The 21,367-nt window shown below is 49.7% G+C and overlaps 1 protein-coding gene across 9 annotated transcripts in view; it reads right to left on the bottom strand.

The window, feature by feature from the left end:
• Window positions 1-21,367, bottom strand: part of EFCAB6 (EF-hand calcium binding domain 6) — a 244,357-nt gene that overhangs the window by 75,758 nt on the left and 147,232 nt on the right. For all 9 annotated transcript variants that reach the window (XM_042948058.1, XM_042948060.1, XM_042948059.1 and 6 more), the window contains 3 exons: window positions 13,681-13,795; window positions 11,244-11,377; window positions 7,079-7,311 (listed from right to left, as the gene is read on the bottom strand). In XM_042948058.1, the coding sequence (XP_042803992.1) occupies window positions 7,079-7,311; window positions 11,244-11,377; window positions 13,681-13,795 (482 nt within the window). The remainder of the gene's footprint in view (window positions 1-7,078; window positions 7,312-11,243; window positions 11,378-13,680; window positions 13,796-21,367) is intronic.

Raw genomic sequence — 21,367 nt, forward strand, 5'->3', positions numbered from 1 at the left:
GGAGGGGTGCCTCGGTGGCTCAGTTGGTGAAGCGTCCGACTTCGCCTCAGGTCATGATCTCACGGCTCGTGGGTTCAAGCCCCATGTCAAGCTCTGTGCTGACACCTCGGAGCCTGGAGCTTGCTTTGGGTTCTGTGCCTCTCTCTCTCTCTGCCCCTCCCCTGCTCACACTCTGCCTCTCTCTCAAAAATAAGTAAACATTAAAAAAAAAAAAGAAGGATGATGGAGAGGGAAATCAAAACTTGAAGAATGACTGATATGAGTTTCATGGGTTCTTTATCGCCCATATTCCCAGCTTAGGCTTAAGGACAGTCCTACTTCTGGAACTATGCAGCGGGCATGGGCCAAAAAAGCTCCACAAGAAAGCCTGTATTTCTGACCAAAGAACCAGAAAGGATAGCCCTGAAGTACAAAGTATGTGGGGGATATAATGCCCCCTTTGTCTCTTTTCACCCTCCCTGTTCTGATCCAAAGACTCTGAGTTACACACCTACACTTTTGTGACATAGCCAGCAACAGTAGTGGCCAAGTAAGTGCCTAAAACTAAAACTCTTCCCTTTCACCAGAAGGCACACTCTGTGCTCAGGGAACACTGAAGGTATCCACATTATTGTTTTCCTCTCACTGTGTTGCACTGGGGGTAGGCCCAGTCATAGGAAGTACATAACCATACAGATAGGCCCAAACCTAAGGGTTTCCAGCAAGAAGGCCAAAAAAAAAAAAAAAAAAAAAAAGAGAGAGAGAGAGAGAAAACAGGTGGGTGGGGGGACTCTCTGGGGGCTGGAAAGTATGGGGAGAAATCATACGAGAGGGCTGAAAAACAGGATGCCTAAATCTGTGCAGGAAGTTCCAGATTCACTTCTGCTGTGCTCTTGTGTGAAACTAATCCAAAGCAGCACAACAGAAGCTCTGAGAACTTCACTACTGTGTACTGAAGACTTGCTCCCTCCACAACTCCCCACCTGGGGGGCTGCGCACATGGGCTGACCTCATAGTGCTGCAGTGGCCTTGAAACTCAACTGACACAGAAACCACAGAAGGCAGGTTAGGCCTTGCAGTCTGAACCTAACTGGATTGACTGTTTGCTTACAAAATAAATAAAACACAAATCAACACACAACTGAGGATTTTAACTGGGCCAGAGTATCATAATATAATACTTAAAAAGCCCATGATACAATCCAAAATAACTCAATATACAGAGAACCAGGAAAATCTCAACAATTTTCAAGGTAAAAGACAACAGACTCCACGATGACTCAGCTGTTGAAATTATAATATTTTAAAGCAGCTATTAGAAACATGAAGTAAAAGTAAATGTCCTCAAAATACATGGAAAGGCAGATAATCTGAGCCAAGAAATAGAAGGCTGGGGGAAGACAAGAACCAAATGAAAACTTTAGAAATGAAAAATATAAATGAAATAAAATTTTTACTGGATTGGCTCAATGACAGAATGCAGATGACAGAGGAATGAGTCAGTGAACCTGAAGACAGATGAACAGAATTAATCCAATCTGATCAATGGGGAAAAAAAGAGAAGAATATAGCTTCAGGGACTAATACAGGGACCAGTGGTACAAAATCAACAAGTCTACATTCATGTCATTGGGATACCACAAGAGGTGGATGGAGGCAGAGATTGATACCAAAATAACATTTTTTTTAGACATGAGGAAATAATAGCTGGAACCTTCCCAAAGTCGGTGAAGAACATAAATTTACAAATTCAAGAAGTTCAGTAAACCCAAAGAATGATAAACAAAGAAAGTCATGCCCAAACACATCATACTAAAACTAATGAAAACCAAAGATAAAGAAAAAACATCCTGAAAGTAACCTGAGGAAAATGACACAGGCCATCTAGGGGGCAAGACCATTTGAATTCCTGCAGACTTCTCACCACAAACCATGAAGGCCTGAAAACAATGGAGTAACATTTTTAAAGTGCTGTGAAAAGAACTGTTAACCCAGAATTCTATACCCAGCAAAAATGTCTGTTAGGAATGAAGGAGCAAGAGAAATTTTCTCAGTGAAGGAAAACTAAGACAACCTGTCTCCAGTAGACATGCTCTAAAACTGAAGAAAGCTTCTCTGAGGAAGGAACATTAGCAGAGAGAAACAGAACTTCAGAAATGAGGGAAGAGAAGAAGAAATGGCAAGTATAAACACACTCTTTCTCGGTTTCAAAATTCATGAAGCACAAATGGATAGAACTGGAAAGAGGTATAGACAAATGCTTAACTATTGTTGGGGACTTCATCACTCCTCTCTAGGAAGTGATAGAACAAACAAATAAGCAAGAACACTGAAGACCTGAACACTATCAACTAACTTGATCTCATCAGCACACTCCACCCAACGACAGCCAAATACACGTTCTCATCAAGCATCCATGGAATACTCACCAACATAGACCATCTCTAGGGTCATAAAATAAAGCTGAACAAATCTAAAGGAATTAAAATCATACAAAGTATGTTTTCTGACCACAACAGAATTAAACTAGAAATCAATAACAGAAAGATAGTTGGAAACCATGGACATATTTTACAATTGACAGAACCACACTTTAAATAATTGTGGATCCAAAAGAAAGTCTCAAGGGAAATTAGAAAATATTCTTAAGTGAATGAAACTTAAAACTGTAATAGATCCAGGTTTGCAGAATGTAGCCAGTTCAGTGCCTACAAGGAAACTGATAGCATTCAGGGTCTCTGTTAGAAAAGAAAGAACTCAAATAAAAAAATCTGAGTTTCCAAACTTAAGAGAATAAAAAAGAAGAGTAAACTATATTCAAAGCAAGAAGAAAGTAGGAAGTAATAAAGAAGAGAAATCAATAAACAGAAATTTGTTTCTATTACACAGAAAACAATAGAGCAAAATCAATGAAACAAAAAGGTGGTTCTTTGAAAATATCAATCAAATGATAAATCTCTAGCGAAACATATCAAGAAAAAAGAAGAGAAGACATTACCTACCAAGTATCAGAAATGATAAAAGGGATAACACTAAAGACCCTACAGATATTAAAAGAATATAAGGGAGGAATATTTTGAAGAACTTTATTCTCATAAATTTAACAACTTAGATGAAATGGACCAAAAAACACAAACTCCAAACACTCATTCAAGAAGGAATAGAAACCCTGAATGATCTATTAAATTAATGAGATTCATAGTTAAAATCTTCCCAACAAAGGAAACTCCAGGACCTGATCAGTTCTTTGGTGAATTATATCAAATATTTAAGAAAGAAATAACAATTCTATATAATCCGGAAAGTGGAAGAGAATTGGCATTCCCGACTTTCAGTTTTTCTTAGAGGGCTTTCAAAGAACAAAAAAAAAATTATTTATTTTCTTTATGAGATAACACTCATTCTATCTTGCAATACCGCCTGGGTCCATTGATGGGGTCAATGGGGTCTTACATACATGGGGCCTTAGTGATCTTGATTTCAATTTTACTAGATCGATTTCATTATCCCAAGAAATGATCAATCATTTATTCTTTAATTATTTCCAACTATGCTAAAAGAGAGAGAGAGAGAGAGAGAGAGAGAGAGAGAGAAAGAAAGAGAGAGAGAGACTAAAGCAGTAAGAAGAAAACAGAAAATGAGGGAATTACTTAGCCAATGACAGGAACTTGAAATGAATCACTCCCTAGTTTCCTGACTGCACTGCCCAAAGTATAACAGCATCTTTAGAGAAGGTGAAAAGAACACAGCAACACCATCTTTGTAGTCTTATGTCAGTTTTCATCGAACATAGCTAAAAATTCAGAATTCTTATTTCATGTTCAAATGGCAAAGGGAAGAAAATTGAGATAAGAAGACATCTCCCAATGATCAGATGAACCAGAAGAGGAATCCACACAGAACAGGACTCTGGATTCCAGAGATGATGATGAGACTGATCATACAAGCCAAATTTTTTGACAAACAAATGATGTATTTCTAAGAATGAAAGGGAAATTTGGCCTTTCGATTCAGCTAGCCATTCAACATGAAGGACCTGATCATACAATATTTTGTGACAAGAGGCTGAAGCATCAAATTTTGCTAAAAGGGCGTGTGACAGTGTTGTTTCATCTTTTATGATGTACATGAACCAAAATGGACTTGATGTGGGTTGTCAGTAGATAAATGGACAGGCAGGTGTGTTTTAAACAAGGGAACAGATTGGAAGGGAATAGATGATGGAGAAATGAAACAGGCCATTGGACTGATCGTTCTAATTGGCATTTATACATCTAAAAATGAAAATGTGTTGCGGTTATGAAACAAACAAGGTGGTCTTACTCTCTTCAACAAAATTATGAGCCCTCAAATTTTCCAAAAGTATTGTGTTCGGTGATGCTGGTGGAAAGGGAAGGCCCTGAAGGTAGAGGGGCCCAAACAAAAGGGCAGGATGGCTTCCAGAAAGGGATGGTGTCTAGGTGTGGCCGGTGGCTAAAAGTGAGGCTGGTGTGACAGGCGGGTGAAGGAGGGTGAGGCCTCCAGGCAGAGAAAGGGGTCCCTCCAAACAGGCACCCTGCATTCACATCTCTGCCCACCACCCATCACCTGGGTCCTTCATCTGGCAAGTCAAGTGATAGGGCCTCCTTGCAGAGTACTAAAGGATACATCTTCTCGAAGCAGAGGCATGGGGTCTGGCCATGGGAGGCCTTCTAAAGCAGTGGCTTTCTAAGGCAGTGCCTTGGTTGAGGTCTCTCCACCAGACCCTTGGACGCCATGCTGGGTCTCCCTGGACCGCAGGGACTGTCCTCCTCTACATCTATCCTCCGCTCTAGGACTGCCCAAGGGTCTTCCTGCAGCACAATGCGACCCTCTGCCTCCACAGCATAAAACCCTCTCCTGTCTGCTGGTAAAGGATCGAGTCCTCAGCCTGGCTCTCCAGCCCCTTCTCAGCTGGCCCTCCTGCCTCTCCGGGGCTCTCCTCCCACCATGCCCCCATGGCGCATGCCACTTCTGCACACACATCCTCTCCCCGTTTCCTGAATGTGCTCGACATTTCCACCTCTGAGGTGTCGTACATGCTGTTCTCTGGCCTCGAACCACCATCTGGTAGCCTGCACCTGACAAACCCCTACTCACACCTCAAGATGCAACTCAGATGTCCCACTTTTCCTGTGCACCTCAAGCAGGCTTAGCTGTTCCCATCTCGGAGGCACTTCAGACATCCTTATGTTTCACTACAGCTCTTTATTTTTGTACCCGTTCCACATTCACCCATGAGCCCCTCAAAGGCGGTCTTCTTCATCTTTGGACCACCTCGTCCTGGGGCCACATCTAGCCCGGAGCAGACCCTCAGTAAACACTTGATGAGCGAAGGAATGGATACAAATAAGAAGGCTGAGTCATTTGAATGGGAAGATTGCGCTTTGTGGTTGAAATTTTCTAGGTTCACTCTGCACACATTCTCCAGAAAATTCTTTCTGAAGGATATTTTTGTATTGTTTTAATGGTAAGCAATCAAGTCTCACATTACACCTCCTCAGAACTTGAGCAATTGGAAGCAGGTGTCCAATTCACGTGTTATGTGATCATTTCTTTCACTTAGAAAGAGACCACAGTTGTTTTCTTTCTGGCCGGCTTTTCTTAAAGTACAGGCAAAACAAAACCAGCGAATTCAGAGAGAAAAATTAAAGAGCGATATCAGAGGGCCTCTGCAGCCCAGCCAAGTATCGCGTAATCTGGCCCAGTAATGGGGGCTTCTGGGAGTTCTCGGCTCCAGGGAGCTCCCCAGCCTGGCGGAAGGGAAGGGGTGGGGCCGCCGGTACCTCCAGGCCAAAACAGCCTAGTGAATGTTACTACGGTGCAGAGAACACATCTCTGTATTATCATAGTGGATGGGAGGGTTTCAGAAAAATAGTACTATTCCACTTCTAATAATTGGCCAAGGAGGGGCTGAAGGGCTAATTCATTCATGCCTGTTGGCATCGACAGATCTCAATGGGGTGGATGTACTGGCATTGCTGTTCCTGCTTGAAGGGGCGTAGGCGCTTACTGAGAGAAATGGAGGAGACGAATCACGGCCCAGCTGACACGCAGACTCGCCTCCTCGACCCGAGGGAGGCTGGCATGGAGTAGACAGAGGTCGGGGGTGGAACACTGCCTGGGAAGGGGTGGCGGGGGCATCATCCTTGTAGCTCCCCAAACAGTTGGCTCAGCTGACCCCAGATTTATAGAAAGTAAAAGACGTATACTTGACCCTTGAACGAGGCCCGGGTTGGGAGTGCCAACCCCCCCACAGTCAAAAATCCCCATATAACTTTTGACTCCCCCCAAAATTAATTAGTAGTAGCCTACTGTTGACTGGAAGCCCTGCTGGTAACACGATCGATTAACCCATATTTTGAACATTATATGTGTAATACACCGTGTTCTTACTATAAAGTAAGCGAGGGAAGAGGACGTGTGAAGAAAATCGTAAGAGAAAACACATGTACATAATCACACTGTATTTATCCCCTCCCCCCCCATCCACATACAAGTCAAGCTGCAGGGTTGAAGCATCCTGTGGTTATTCAAGGGCCCCGTGTATGTACGTGTTTACACTCATAGAAAAAAGCCTGACGTGAAACTCAGTTTCCATCAATTACCAGAAGGTGCTCTGTGGTTCCCAAGTCATGTGATTGCCTGGGCTGACATGTTAGTGCCTGGACCAGTGCTCTCTAGACAAGCGTTAGCTTGCACAGCTCAAAGGCAGGGCGGCGACAGGTCTCGCAAGGCTGGGCAACACCCATAAATCTGATCCCGGCTTTATAAAAGAAAAAACACAGAAGTGCCTGCACGTAGTTGTGTGCCTAGAAGGAAGGCCGGCATGATTCACAGTGACACGCGAAACCCACGCTCACGGGTGGCTAGATCGGGTTGTACCTTCCAACCCACACCCGGTATCTTTCAGGCTTTCTGCATTGAAGGCTATTCCTTGCGTGGTTTCTCTCGAGCCCCCCAAAAGGCAAAACGATCGCTCCCCGGGGGGGGGCAATTCCGTTCCTCCCCCTCCTCCGTGGGCCCGGCGGGAGCAGCGGACCCCGTGGGGGCAAAGGCGCTGAGCCGCGTGCACTCTTACCTAACGAGTCTTTGAGGCGGGTCGTCTGTTCTCAAAGACGTCTTCTCACACAGATTTCGAAATTCCCGAAAATTTAGCGTGACGCTGAGTCGCAGGCCAAGAAGGCCCAGGAAACGCTCAAACTCGTCGTCTTTAAGGTTGAACAGTAAGAGGTGTAGCAGTCTGTGGACATCGCTCATGTGGATGATGCCATCCCTGTCACTGTCTATTTTAAAGAAGGCAGAGTAGGGGTCCTAGAAACAAAACGCACACGTCAAAGCGCTTCCTTCTGAACCCCCGCGACAACACACTTACAACCCCGCGCGGGTGGGCTCCTCTCCAAAACGAGGAAGGGGCGGTGTCCCCGCCAAGGCTCCGTTGGTAAGTTCCCTCCTCCAGGAACATCCTTGCCGCCATATGCTTTTCCCAAGGAACCACGCACCGCGTTCTCCCGTGCCCTCTTGTAATGCGGGGAGGCCGGGGCAAGGGACAAGGAAGGCTTTTCTCTTTCCCTTCCACTTTCCGCCTTTATGGTAAGAGGATGCTGGAGCTCTTCAGGACAGATAAAAATCTCGCCCTCGATGTTCCTATAGAAGCTTCATGATGTGTGGCAGCTTCTGTCTACAGGAAAACAAGTGCGGTCCTGGATGTCACCTCCAGGGGCCATCCGGGGGCCAGTACCCGGTTTTGGGTGACGGTGCTGGCGAGCCGGCCCTGTCTGCTGAGCCAGAGGGACTTTGCACGGGTGCTCTGCTCCGTCGGTGACGCCACACGAGGGCACCACAGTCCCCATCTTGCGGATGAGCAGATGGAGGCTGGGAGGGAGCCTGTGACTCAGAGGCCACGCGGCACGCCGAGGGCCACTCGCCGGCAGGTTGCCCGCTTTCAAACCTCAGCTCTGCCGGTCAATACCGGCGAAACCGTAGGCAAGATATTTAGCCTGGCCGTGCTTCCATTTTCTCATCTGTAAAATGGGGATTACGGAAGTCCCTCTCTCCTGGGGTGGTTGTGAGGGGTGAATATGCTGTTTTCTAAGTGCCCTAACGTGTTGTTTGTTACTATTGCTGTCGCCTGAGGCCGCACAGCAAGTGCCCGGTCTGTCCCTTGTTGTACCTCCAGCTCAGAGCAGCGCATAGTAAACACCTGCGGAACGGAGCTGGTGGGTATGGAGAGGGCAACAAGTGTTTCCTGAACACCTACAGTGTGCCGAGCACTCTGCTCAGCACAGAGACACAAGCTCGCCACGACGTGGTCCCCGACACCAAGGTTCCCACAGTGTAGTGGGGAAGAAAGGCCTGTCTGCTCATGTAACAGCAAATCAGTGTGGCAGGGACGGGAAGACGGGTGTGAAGGCCGTGCTCACTGCCAGCCTGGACTGCCGGACGACAGGGACAGTCCAGATGCCATGGAATGCACGTTTATAACCCTCACAAATGTAAAAACCTTCGTCATTCCCCTCATCTCGGTCTTTGGCCTCCCAGAATGAAGACTCCTACTTTTATTGGAGTCAGGTAGATGTTGTTGCAATTCCTGGCTCCAACCTCTGCGAGACATGTGGCTTTGGGTAAGTTTCTCCCTGTCTCAGACCTTCAGTTTCTCCATCTGTGAAATGGGAACACGAATGCCTACCTGAGCGGGTCCTGTGAGGGTTTAAACAAAGGAGGCCGCGGATGTAATCCCTCCGGTCCACTGCCTACACGTAACGTGAAGTCTTTTGTCCACTCAGCAAATACATATTGATCAGCGATTACATGTCAAGCACTGTGGTGGACGTTTGAGTTATTTGGATGATTTGGGAACAACTCAGCCCTACGGTCTCCTAGGATCACAAGTCCACACACGCTTGTACCGGGAGGGGAACAGGCCGGCTGCAGATCTCCCCGCAGATCTGAAGGCGTGTGGAAGGCCCGAGTGCTTAAGAAAGACCAGAGCCTGGGTAGGAGTTAACTGGTCAAAGGGCCTGACTGGCAGTCCGGGCAAAGGAACAGAATGTGCAAAGACATGAAGGCGAGGAAGAACGCTGGCTGGAGTGTGAAGGGAGGAGGAGAGGTGGGCACAGCCAGTGTGGAGCCGGGGCCCGCAGGCCGGGCAGGCAGGACGGGGGCTGGTCCTAAGAACGGAGAGGACGCTCTGATCAGGGTGCATGCTGACATCACCACGCAGGGTCAGACGTCGAGGACAGACAGTGAGGGGAAAAGCAGAGTTGCAGAAATGTATGTAGAGAATGATCCCATTTCTGGGGGGGGGGGGGTTGGTTCCAGATTCTGATTGCTTTGAAATAAATACCTGAACCCGGGGACACATGCCTGACCCTGCAGAGACGGTGTCTGGAGGGGGAGCCCTTGGCCGAAGGAGAACTCGTCCTCAGGTAATGCCCCTGCATCACCCGGGGGTGTCTGTGCCTGCTTTCCTCACCACGGTCGGGGAGACAAGATGTCTCTTATTGGGTCATGATGAATTATTTCCTCAATTCTTCATGGTCTTGGACCTGAGCCGTGGGGGCACAGCTCACCTGGCTTTGTTGTTGTCTGTAAACCTGAGCTGAGTGCTGAGACGACCTCGCGTGGCTACAAAATTGCCAGGCAAACAGCAGCAGCGGCTGTAATAGTATTTTAGGCTAACCCAAGGTGGGTTTTCCATTATTGATGAGGAGAGATGCTCAGGAATTTCTCACGAATGGGAACTCAATAAAATAAGTAAGGTGACTGTCCCTTCCCGCTCAAAAATCAAGGCACACACTTGGTCTCATTACTATACACCTGTGAGGACGACAAGCAAATCCCCAGTGATCCCAGAACTAACCTGCATCCTAGTACGGATCATGTAAACCCTGGCAATTAGAGATTCACTTCTTTGTCTCAACCCTAGATTACAAAGTCTTGGCAGGATAGAGTGGGTGGCAGTGAATGTTCATTGACTCAGTTCATTATGTAATTATTTAAAGTAAAGATCATCAGGAAATATGGCACGTGTGTGCACCGTAACCGAGCTGCACGGGTTCCAAAGACAGGCGAACGGGGGTGCCAGCACAGAGCCTGGCTCCCCCTACGTCCCCTCGCTGGGAAAGGTGAGCAGAGGAGAGAGGTGGAGGCAGAGGCCAGAGAAAGGAGGCTGGCTTGCGACGGAACGGGTGAGTTGGCCCCCTGGGTGAAGACGGCAGAGGGGTGCTGGCCGTGAACCCCTCCGGGCCACCCTGGTGACAGGCAGACAGGCAGGGAACGCTTGCTCCCAGTGACCCTCTGCTTCCCCTCCTGCCCTCTCACCCCCTCACCCTCTCGCCTACCTGTTCCTGCACTCCCTGGGGCCTCCACCCTGCCTTGCAGCTGCTACAGTCGGCTTATTAAATTGACCTTCCCCCTTTAATTGCTCCTTTACTTCTCAACACAGAAACAGCTTAGGTCATTCTCTGCCTGCCTCTGTGTTTAAATGGCTGCTGTTTCTCCCGTCTTGCCCATTACAGCTTCCACATGCAACCCACCCTAGCAATCTGTGAGCTTTTCCCTAAAGCCCATGACCATGACCTGTCCACCACCTGCCTGGGGCAAGCTCCCTCCCCTAGTGTTTGCGCCTTCCTTTCTCTGGCCAGCACTTGCTGGGGGTTTAAGATTCGGTTCAGGGGCCACCTCCTCCAGGAAGTCCTCCTTAGTGGGGTCTTTTCCCTGTGCCCCCATGGCATGCTATCGTTCCTTCTACAACAGGCAATCCCATGTGTCTGAACTATCTGTTTACCATCTGCGTCTGAGACTGGACTGGGGCCCCCTCTTTCATCTCCAGCCATTAGCAGAAATTCCAGCAGATCGTAAGGGCGTGCTACTTGTCTGCCGAGTGAATGGGTGGCGTGGATAGGATGGACGAATGCGCATCCCGAATTCCTCGTTAACTCCGTGACCCGCCCCTCTCCTTCCACATTTCTCCAAAGTCTTCGAGAGGCAGAAGGCAGACCCGGCAGAGCGGGAGCAGGGGAGGACCTCAGGGCTGGGAGGGGATTGCAGAGTTAAGCCCGAGCCCCCCTCCCCAGGAAGGGGAGAAGGGGTGAACCTGAGTCTACGGCGAGGGGCGCTGGGTCCCGTGAAGCGCAGGGCGTGACGGGGCTCCAGGAGTCCCAGCCGGTGGGGCTGGATGGCTGGGAGCAAGGTGGGGTGGGGGGTGTCCAGATAAGCCAAGCAGTAGATAGGTCATAATTTACCCGGAAGACTTCCTTCAGTCTCTGGGGGAAGCGCTTCACGCACTCTTCAGCGGTTACAAAGTAGCCGTCCAAGTTACTCTTCGAGAGAACCGGAGTCTGCGATGCAGCCCCTTGTGGCCCATTCCTCGTAGCGTCTGAAACAATGACAAACCGGAAGACTTCCGTTAATGGCGCGTCCACCTCTTTCGATTTGGGCACCGGATTTCTTTCTGTCCCAAATCCTGTCGGGATACTCGACAGCGGTAAGCCTTGCGATGCGAACGTGGCACTAACTTTGTGATGGTCTGGGTTCTTTTCCTTCAGTTTCCTAGAAATTCCACCCTTGCAGGAAGAAGGTGCTGTCTAGACTGCGGGGCCAGGCTCTTGCCCAGCACACGGCGCCCGCCTCGCCTCGCACACTCCTTCGTCTCCCCGCCCTGCCCTTCCTACAGGACCGGGCTGTATCTCACCGATCTCTCCGTTCTCGGGGGCAGAGGAGGAGAATTCCCTGCCTGGCTTCGGTTCCCAGAATCGTGTCCTAAACAGAGCAATGTGGGAGTCGGTCAATGTTTGTTAATTCACAGGCCACATGCCTGCTGGACACTGTAGGAGGAGCCTTCAGGTACGCGTTGGTCCTCCCAACAAACAACCCTAAGAGGTAGATTCTCTTCTTGTGCCTCGTTTATACACAAGGAAATCCGTTATTACGTCCATCTTACATACGAGGAGATGGGGGCGCGGGGGCTCCCCGGCTTCCCCAAGGTCACAGAGCTCACGGAGCCCGTCAGGCTCCAGAGCCCAGCGGCTTAACTACTGCGTTATGGCCTCTCTCCCCTAAAACTGAGGAAGACACTGTAATCTCTACTTTAAAACCAACCCAGGGGCGCCCGGGGGGCCCTGTCGGTACGCAAGTTGCACCCATGGGTCTGCGGGATGGATGGCGGGCGGGGCACCTGCAGCTCGTGGGCACCCTATGGCCCAGTCTTGAACCTGGCTTCTGCCTCGCCTCCACCTGGGCCTGGAGCGGCCTCCCTCAGGTTCACTACACGTGCAGGAAACACTTCTCCTGCTTGCTTACCTCCCCCTCCGCCACCCCGGGTCCCTGGCCTGGGGCCGGCCCAGAGCCGAGGTCTCTACCCCCACCCCTGCCAGCATCTGGCCATGTGGGGAGACAGGCAGTGGTGCGGGACAGATGCAGGGAAGAGGAGGAGGGGGACAGTGGGGGGAAAGGAGCGGGGCAGGGAGGAAGCCAAGAGCATTCAGTGACTACTGAGTCAAATTCCCACTCAGCCACCGACTCACTGCTCTGGGACCGCGGGCAAGTGACTGACTCACCCTGCGCCCCAGTTTCCTCACCTGAAAAACAAGTTCAGCCGGCACACTGGGAGCGCTAAGATAAATGTGAAAACTTTTCCTTCTTTTTATCTTCCTTCAAAAATGTCAAAACGTATACCCAAGGGGTCAAAACGGTAAATTCTATGGCTTTTCGAATTGCCTGTTTCTCATGTGGGCGCGCCCTCTCTCCCCTAGGACAGTCCTGTCAACTGATACTCTGGTGTGGCCAGAGAGATGGTTGACCTTCTCATTTTCCTGGCGAGGAGTCCCGGCTGCCAGTTTCTCTCGGGGAGGCCCACTGCACCGCCCTGTCATCTCCCAGACCGAACGCGGGGGAGACGGCAAAATGCAAACAGGGCTTCTGGGTTCTGCCCTGTCCAGGCTGCGCTGCATTTGCAGCAAAAAAGGAAGCGTATTCTGTCAACGTATTCGTGGGATTACTGTGGCCTTTCTAGACGGCTTCTCTGTCCATCTAAATTCTAGCAAGAGGGGATGCGAGGGGGAGGATGACCCAGCTGCTCGTCCTCTCCCTGCCAGGTGCGTGGACCGGAGAGCAGAATCCGAGCAGGTGGCAAACAGGAGGACCCAGCCTCCAGGCTTGACTGCACCGTGTACGACAGATTTCCTGGCAACCGCTGGGGGCAGGGCGAGGGGAGGGACCGCAGCTCAGCGATCCTGGGCATGTCCCCGGATCTCTTAGGGTCTCTGTGTCCTTATCTACCAAAAAGGAGGAGGAACGCCCGCCTTGCTGATGCCTGGGTGTCACTAATCACAGAGAGGCAGCATCTGTTTTTAGGAGGAAAATCTTAAAGGACATGAAGCGTGATTGAAGGAGCATAGGCTCTGGAGCAAATTTTAGAAGCCGTTTGTGCTCTGAGTTTGTAGAAGGCTCCGTCAGGCAAAATTCTGCACTCACAGTTTGGTTTAGTGCAAAGAAAAAGGCCGAAACACAGTCAGATGAAGCTAAACAAGAATGTCTGTTTCCAGTCTTAGAACACACGCTGTCTCGGCACCTCAGCTCACACTACCTCACCCCGGTGGCCTCGCGGCCGCGCTCGCGAAGACTGGCGTCGCCACCGGTGGGAAACGTGTCCCGGCAGGGCGTGTGCCGGCGATTAGCTACCTCCAAGGCCTGCCGCCAAGTCCAGGTAGCTCGTCCCTCCTTTCTCATGTCCTACTTCTGCAGTGAGCGGAGCACGCTGGTCATCATCCACGGGCATTCCGCGATTTCCCAGTACCTGGCGAGGAAGGAAGCGAGGAGAAAGGCAGTCGAGCGATCCCGGGGTCCCGGCTGACCGAGGCCCTCCAGACCCACGGTGGGCTCGGCCCCATGGCCCCTGCGCTCTGGCCTGTGATTGTTACTCGTGTGTCTCCGCCCACAGGCTCCCTACAGGCGGGGCCCAGGTGTCCTGACTCCCTGGGCGAGATGTGTTTGTTGAGCGAGCGAGCGAGCGAGCGAACAAAGGGGTAAGTGGGCTCGCAGCCTTGGGCTCAGCGGGCCTGGCCCCGGAGGCTGCAGTCAGCACTGCAAACCTTTCCAAAGGCCATGCCATCCAAGGTATCCAAGCTCGCATCTGCTGTGACTGCGGTGGTTTCGGGTCTCATTAGTTAGATTTATATTCACACACATCCTAGGAAACACAAACCAAATAAAGCAGGGTGGCTGCATTCTGTGGAGAAAGCTGAGGGGGGAAAGGAATGGGGATGGGATGAGATAGTACTCATCATCACCACCATCATCAATATCACCACCATCATCAATATCACCATCATCATCAATATCACCACCATCACCACCATCGTCATCAATATCACCACCATCATCAATATCACCACCATCACCACCATCATCAATATCACCACCATCATCAATATCACCACCATCACCACCATCGTCAATATCACCACCATCATCAATATCACCACCATCACCACCATTGTCATCAATATCACCACCATCATCATCAATATCACCACCATCATCAATATCACCACCATCATCGCCATCACCATCACCACCATCACCACCATCATCAATATCACCATCATCGCCATCACCATCACCACCACCATCATCACCACCATCATCATCAATATCACCACCATCATCAATATCACCACCATCATCGCCATCACCACCACCATCATCACCACCATCATCATGCTTATTGCCTGCTACGTGCCAGGACTGTGCTGAGCTCTTTACAGATGCAGAGCCTTCTGCCCCGGCCTCTTCACACTAGAGCTGCAGAATGTAAACCCACTTGGCTGCAGCAGGGTGCCTACAACTTGTGTATAGTGCTTGGCTCCTTCTGTCTGGGTGCCGTCCTTCTGGGTGTGTGGGACTAGGACCCAGGGAGCTGGCACCATTGCCTTGTTCTTATTCTCACTATCAGTGTCAGTAATGAACTGAATGGGACCGTGGCTCGCCGTATCTGCACCAGCCCAGTTGGTCAGGCCCTGGCCGTGGCTTGGCTCGTGTGTGTGGGTTAAAGTAAACAAGCTGCAGGATGTATTTGGTGCGGCATTGGAAGCAGAGTGGAAAGGGAAGGGAATGCAGGTGTGTGGTATTGTCTGCAGGGGCCCGGTGGAGAGCAGCGCCGGATGCCAAGACTGTCCCCAAAGGCCTGCCTGGGGACCTGGGCAGGCAGTGCTGGCTGGGAATTCTGACAGCTCCGCGCCATCTGCACAGGCACCCCGTCCCAGCTCTGCGGAGGAGACTGGCCCAGCACAGGACGACACGAGGGTTTCGATGGAAAGCTGCAGCCCACGCAGAAGCACCCAAGCGGCAGGGGGACTCTGAAACGGATAGATTGGTTGCTTTCTTTGAAAAATAACTTTATATTTTGAAAACAATTACACATGAATTATTCATTGCAAATTCCTCCTGCTCAGTCCTTTCATAAAAACATATGTAGCGGATAGTAAGGAAATGTCTGTAGGCAAATGTTTCGCAGCCTGGAGGCTTGTGAGGCACCAGGGAGGCTGGGCACGCCTTCAGCAGCCTGTCCTGGGGTTGTAGGCGTGCCCTCCCCTGCGGGCACAGAGCCTCACAGAGGACGGGAAACCCGGAGGGTGTGATCACTAGAAGAGGCACTAAGCACTTTCCAAACGTGCGTGTCTCTAGAGCCTCCCCTTTGCACACTCTCATTTCTGGGAGGAACACAGCAGCAAATCAGCTAGATTTATCATGGCGCTCGGAGGCAATTTACCAAACAGCGTAAGCCCAAACCGCAGCATCTACAAGGCAGGTTTCAAAACGTTTAACCATTCAAGCCAAGTCCTTTGGTCTTTTCTAGGAGGCATCTCATGAAGTGAGTTCCTCAAAGAGTGACAAGCTATGGTCTGGCACATTCTGATTCACAGAATTGTCACTTCTGCTGTCCCTGGGATGTCCCTTAGATCGCAGACTGGTTCTTCCACAGGAGGCCATGTCGTTCCACGGGACCCCTGCTGGCTCTCTCGGTGAAGACAGGGGCTCCCCAAGGGGTGCCCACAACAAGAAGCGGGGTGAGGGACTTGGTCTTTCCAAGCCCGGCCACTGCAGAGCATCCGGGGATAGAAACATCACCAGTCTCATGGGGCACCTGGGTGGCTGAGTCGGTTAAGCGTCCGACTTCGGCTCAGGTCACGATCTCGCGGTCCGCGAGTTCGAGCCCCGCGTCGGGCTCTGGGCTGACGGCTCGGAGCCTGGAGCCTGCTTCCGATTCTGTGTCTCCCTCTCTCTCTGCCCCTCCCCCGTTCATGCTGTGTCTCTCTCTGTCTCAAAAATAAATAAACGTTAAAAAAAAAAATTAAAAAAAAAAAGAAACATCACCAGTCTCTCCATGTGAGTCATGCTGGTCTGCTATGGCTCTCTGCACCCTCTTCTTGGTGGTTGCTCCGGGGAGAATATACACCGCTAACTTTTCACAGTCTATTTGGAGCTCGTAGCGAACCACCTCACATAAAATGAAGAACCCTGGCAACCATACAGGCCCTACCCTGCCCCCTGTCCTCTAAGCTACAGGTCTACATATGTTATTAACCCAAGACAACGTTACAATGTTTGCTTGAAGCACTCAGGTGCATTTTTTTTTAACGATGAAAGACCAGGCTTCTGTATTTCATCGGCTAAGTACCATTTCCAACGTTCCTTATTCCTTCTTGGTCATCTGAGCTCCACCCAGCATCAGACTCCTTCAGCATTTCTTACAGCCAGGATCTGCCTGCAGTGAATCGCCGTAGTCCGGAGCGGCTCAGATCAAAGCCCCCGGCAAGAGGACACTGCTGGCGGAGGTGTTCCGGAGACGGTGGCTCGGGTGCGAGAGTTCAGGCTGGCGAGCGTCTGGAACAGAGACTCAGCACTGACGGTCTGACGACAAGGGCGAGGGCGAGGGCGAGGGCGAGGGCTGGCCTCACCGCCCTACACACGCCTTCCTGACGCCAGGTAGTAAGGGAAGCTTCACAGGCTTCCGTCGAGAAAGAGAAGCCGGGCTTTCTCTGTCGTCGAGAAGGAGAATTTGACTGACGAGCTACCGGGCGCCGGCCACCGTGCCAAGCGACTTTCGCGCGTTATTTCATTTAAACTGCACAACGCTCCGTCTCACAAATGAGGAGGTCAAAGTTCAGGGGGAAGGCTAAATAAGCCATCTGTTTCCTGAAAAGACACAGCTACAGCTGCTAGAGCCAAGGTGTCGCACGGGAGAGCCTGGACAGCATCAGCTTCAGCCTCGCCTTTTACAGACGAGGAGCCCGGAGCCCGGGGACGCCTGGGAATAGTGTGCAGACGCTCCAATAACTCCACTGGGGTGACTGCCCAGGGACGCTTGGTGGCCGGTGGCAACAGCCCAGCACCGGCGACTGAGTCTGGACTCACGGTTGAGGCTTCCGGCTCTGTCAATGACGAGCAGTGGTGGTTTCTGCCGCACAGCCACACGCTGGCCAGTGTGTCACTCCCCATTCAAATGACACAGCCTGGGCAGTCTACAGAGGATGCCACTGAGGCTGGGTTTGAGAGTCCCCCAGCCTAGACATACTACATGTTTGGAACAGGGCTGCAACGGGAACAGGGGCTCTATGAGCCAGCTTCTGCATGACAAACCGTCCAAAGCCCGGCGGCTGACAAGGAAACAAGCATTTATTCTCACGCTCGCGGCTCTGCAGGTCAAGTCCAGTCTGGCGGATGTAAGATGGATTTGGCTAGGTGTTTCTGGTTCAGGCTGCGCGTCGACTGGCTTGGCATCGGGCCGCGGGTTGGATTCCGGCCTGTTCCGCGTGCATTCATCCTGGGGATCAAACTGAAGGGACACAGCCGCCCCGGGCAGGCCCTTCCACTGGCAGATCGCTGGAGCACCGGGCCAAGCAAAAGCACGCAGCAGATCTGAGGCTGCTGCTCAGGTCACATCTGCCGCACGCCAGGTCAAAGAAAGCCACGCGACCAAGCCCGACACCCCTGGGTGAGGGAAGCATCCACTGAGATGGTGAACAACGGAGGAGCCGGGGTGAAGAGAGGGTAACGATAGGTGCGCCAGCTCTGAGGGCCTTTCCAGCTCTTTGCACCTATGAGATTCTATCAATTTGGTGGCAACACCGTGACCATTGGAAACACGCCATGAACACAGTCGGACCACATCCCTGATCTAGAAATTTCTAGTCCATAAGGCTAGCTCTGTCTGGTCCACCTGATGTAACCCTACCCGTTCCCCCCAGCGATGGGACTGCACTGCTTTTTCAACAACAATCCTTCTTCCAACCTAGGGCCCGACCACGGACCTTCAAGACAGAGCAATGGCTTGTCAACAGCGACCCCAAGTTGGGAAACCGTAGTTTTTCTTTTCTCTTTTGCTGCGGGCATGATGATGACAATGATGATTTCGTTTAGATTTTTTAAAATATGTTATTCCTGTAGAATCCAACAAGACTAGAATTGTGTTCCAACGGCTCAGAAGGACAAGATGCTGAACAAACACTAACCTTCAAAAACCGTGAAATGAGACAGCCTCCGTCTGAGAATAGAAGATAAGGTGCTCTGATAGGTTTTCAACGTCAAGAGGAATTCCAGGCGTAATGAGTAAATCGACCAGACACGTACTTCTAGTGGAAATACCCAGAACCCGGCTCATTTTTGCACACATGTGTAAAACCTTAGAGAGTTCTGTGGGCGGATGAGTAACAAATTGTAAAGACTGGAGACATGAGCAGACAAGCCACCCCTCCCTTAGAGGAGGCTGTTCTCAAGTCCTAGGGCTTGATCTGTTGTCCAAGGGGCAAGTGGGCACAAGCTGTGAAACCCAGAGCTGAGGGTCGAGTGCAGTGGGCAGAGCCGACTCTGAATGACTGCACTCCCTTAGGCAACAAAAGGCCCTCCGTTCTCCCCTTCTGCACATCCTGGTATGCTCTCTCTCCATGATTCCAAAGCAGATACATTTCTAATACATAAATTTAATGTAAGTCCAATTGTGATTATAATAATGCATTTGGGGGACAAATGGGTAAAATTTATATGGAAAAATACAAACATAGCCTCAGAATAGCCTAAAAAACATAAAAAGGAAGAAAAAGGAGGAAAAATCAGTTTCACTAAGTTAAAAAAAAAAAAAAACATATTGCATTGATACAGAAAAGATGTAAGACCAGTGTAACAGAATGGAAATTTCCAGACTTAGACTCTGGTATAATGAGAATTTCCCAAGTGACAATCCAGTGGGAAAATACAGAAGAGCCCCATCTTACACCAAAAACAAACATTAATTCCATATAGACTAAGCATTTCATTAAAAAATAAAATGTAAAAATTCTTGTAAGAAAGTCTAGGAGATTATCTATAAAATATGGGAGGGAAACCTGGGGGCTAGAGGCATGACAACTTATTAACCAAGACTACAAACCCAGCATTTATTTTTAAAAAAAGAAAAAAAGGAAGCCAGGAAGGAAGACAAATATATTTGGTTGTACAAAACTTAAAACATTTTAATGGCAAAAGATATAATAAAACAAAAAGACAAATGATAGATTTTGAAAATATATTTGTAGGCCAGAGGACAAAGCATTGGTCCATTAATTAATTCACCAGATTATTTTGGACACCTGTAGGCCAGGAATTATCGAAGGCACTAAGGATACAAGAATGAACCCAAGGGCCAAGCCCTACTGAAAGGGTTTACATATGGTACTGAGTTGAATTATGTCCCCTCAAAAGATGTGCTAAAGTCTTCATAAAAAAATTGTTTTTAATGTTTATTTTTTAGAGAGAGAGAGAGAGAGAGAGAGAGAGACAGAGTGTGAGTAGGGGAGGGGAAGAGAGAGAGGGAGACACAGAATCCGAAACAGGCTCCAGGCTCTGAGCTGTCAGCACAGAACCAAACATGGGGCTCGAACTCACGAACCGCAAGATCATGACCTGAGCCAAAGTCGGACACCCGACCAACTGAGCCATGCAGGCGCCCCAAGATACGTTCAAGTCTTAACCCAGGTTCTCGTGAATGGACCTTGAATGGAAATAGGGTCTCTGCAGATGTAATCAAGCTATGATGAGGTCATACTGGACTAGGGTGGGCCCCCAAACCAGTGAATGGAATCCTTACTAGAGGGAACTCTGGACACAGACACACAGAGAGGAGACAGCATGTAAAGACACAGAGAGACAAAAGGAAGCAGTCAGATAATGGAGTAATGGCAGCTTCAAAGCCAAGGAATGCCAAGGAATGCCAGCAACCATCAGAGGCTGGAACAGTCAAGGAAGGGAAGGATCCTCTTCTACAACCATCAGAGGGAGCCTGACTCTGTGGGCACCTTGATTTCGGACATCTTGCTTCCAGGAGTATTCTCTGCGAGAGAATAAATTTCTGTTGTACTGAGCCATCTAGTTTGTGGTAATTTGTTACAAATCCCTAGGAAACTAATACACATATATGTGCTCATTTATTCTAATAACAATCCTATGGTGTAGCTACTCCTATGATTTCCATCTTAGGAATGAGGAAACTGAGGCATAACGAGGTTTGCCCAAGGTCCCACAGGGATTTTTTTAAAGAATTTTCCATTTTAAATGGAAAATAAATAAATAAATATTTATTGGGGGGGGGGGAGGGGCAGCGAAAGGGAGAGAGAGAATACCAAGCAGGCTCTGCACTGTCAGCAGAGAGCCCAACTTAGGTCTTGATCTCATGAAGCGGGAGATCATGACCTGAGCTGAAATCAAGAGTCAGATGCTTAGCTGACTGAGCCACCCGGGCACCTGGGTCACACAAGTATTAAATAACAGAGCTGTGATTCCAGCTCCAGCAGTCTGGATCCAGAGTCTACATTTTAAACCATGATACTTTAATGCTTTCCAAAATTGACTGGGTTCATTTAAAAAATATCTATTGAGCACTTTTTTTTTTATGTTTATTTATTTTTGACAGAGAGAGAGAGCGAGCGCACGAGTCGGGGAGGGGCAGAGAGAGAGGGAGACACAGAATCTGAAACAGGCTCCAGGCTCTGAGCTGTCAGCACAGAGCCCGACGCAGGGCTCGAACTCAGAATGGTGAGATTATGACCTGAGCCAAAGCCAGACACTTAACCGACTGAGCCACCCAGGCGCCCCAATCTATTGAGCACTTTTATGCTGGCCCCCGTTTTAGATGTTGAGGATAAGGTAGAGAATGAAAAAGACACAGATAACTGCCCTTGTTGAGCCCACAGTTGAGTGAGGGAGATGGGGCTACCAGTAAGCAGTGCCCTAGGAGAGAACCGGGCTGGAACTGGCCAGATGGGAAAGTGTCAGAGAAGAGTGGTAGGAGCTGGGAGGGCAGAGGCTGGTTCTAATTAAGAGACATACAGGGGTA

This window comes from Panthera leo, chromosome B4 (assembly GCF_018350215.1).
Source record: "Panthera leo isolate Ple1 chromosome B4, P.leo_Ple1_pat1.1, whole genome shotgun sequence".
Taxonomy (NCBI): Eukaryota; Metazoa; Chordata; class Mammalia; order Carnivora; family Felidae; genus Panthera; species Panthera leo.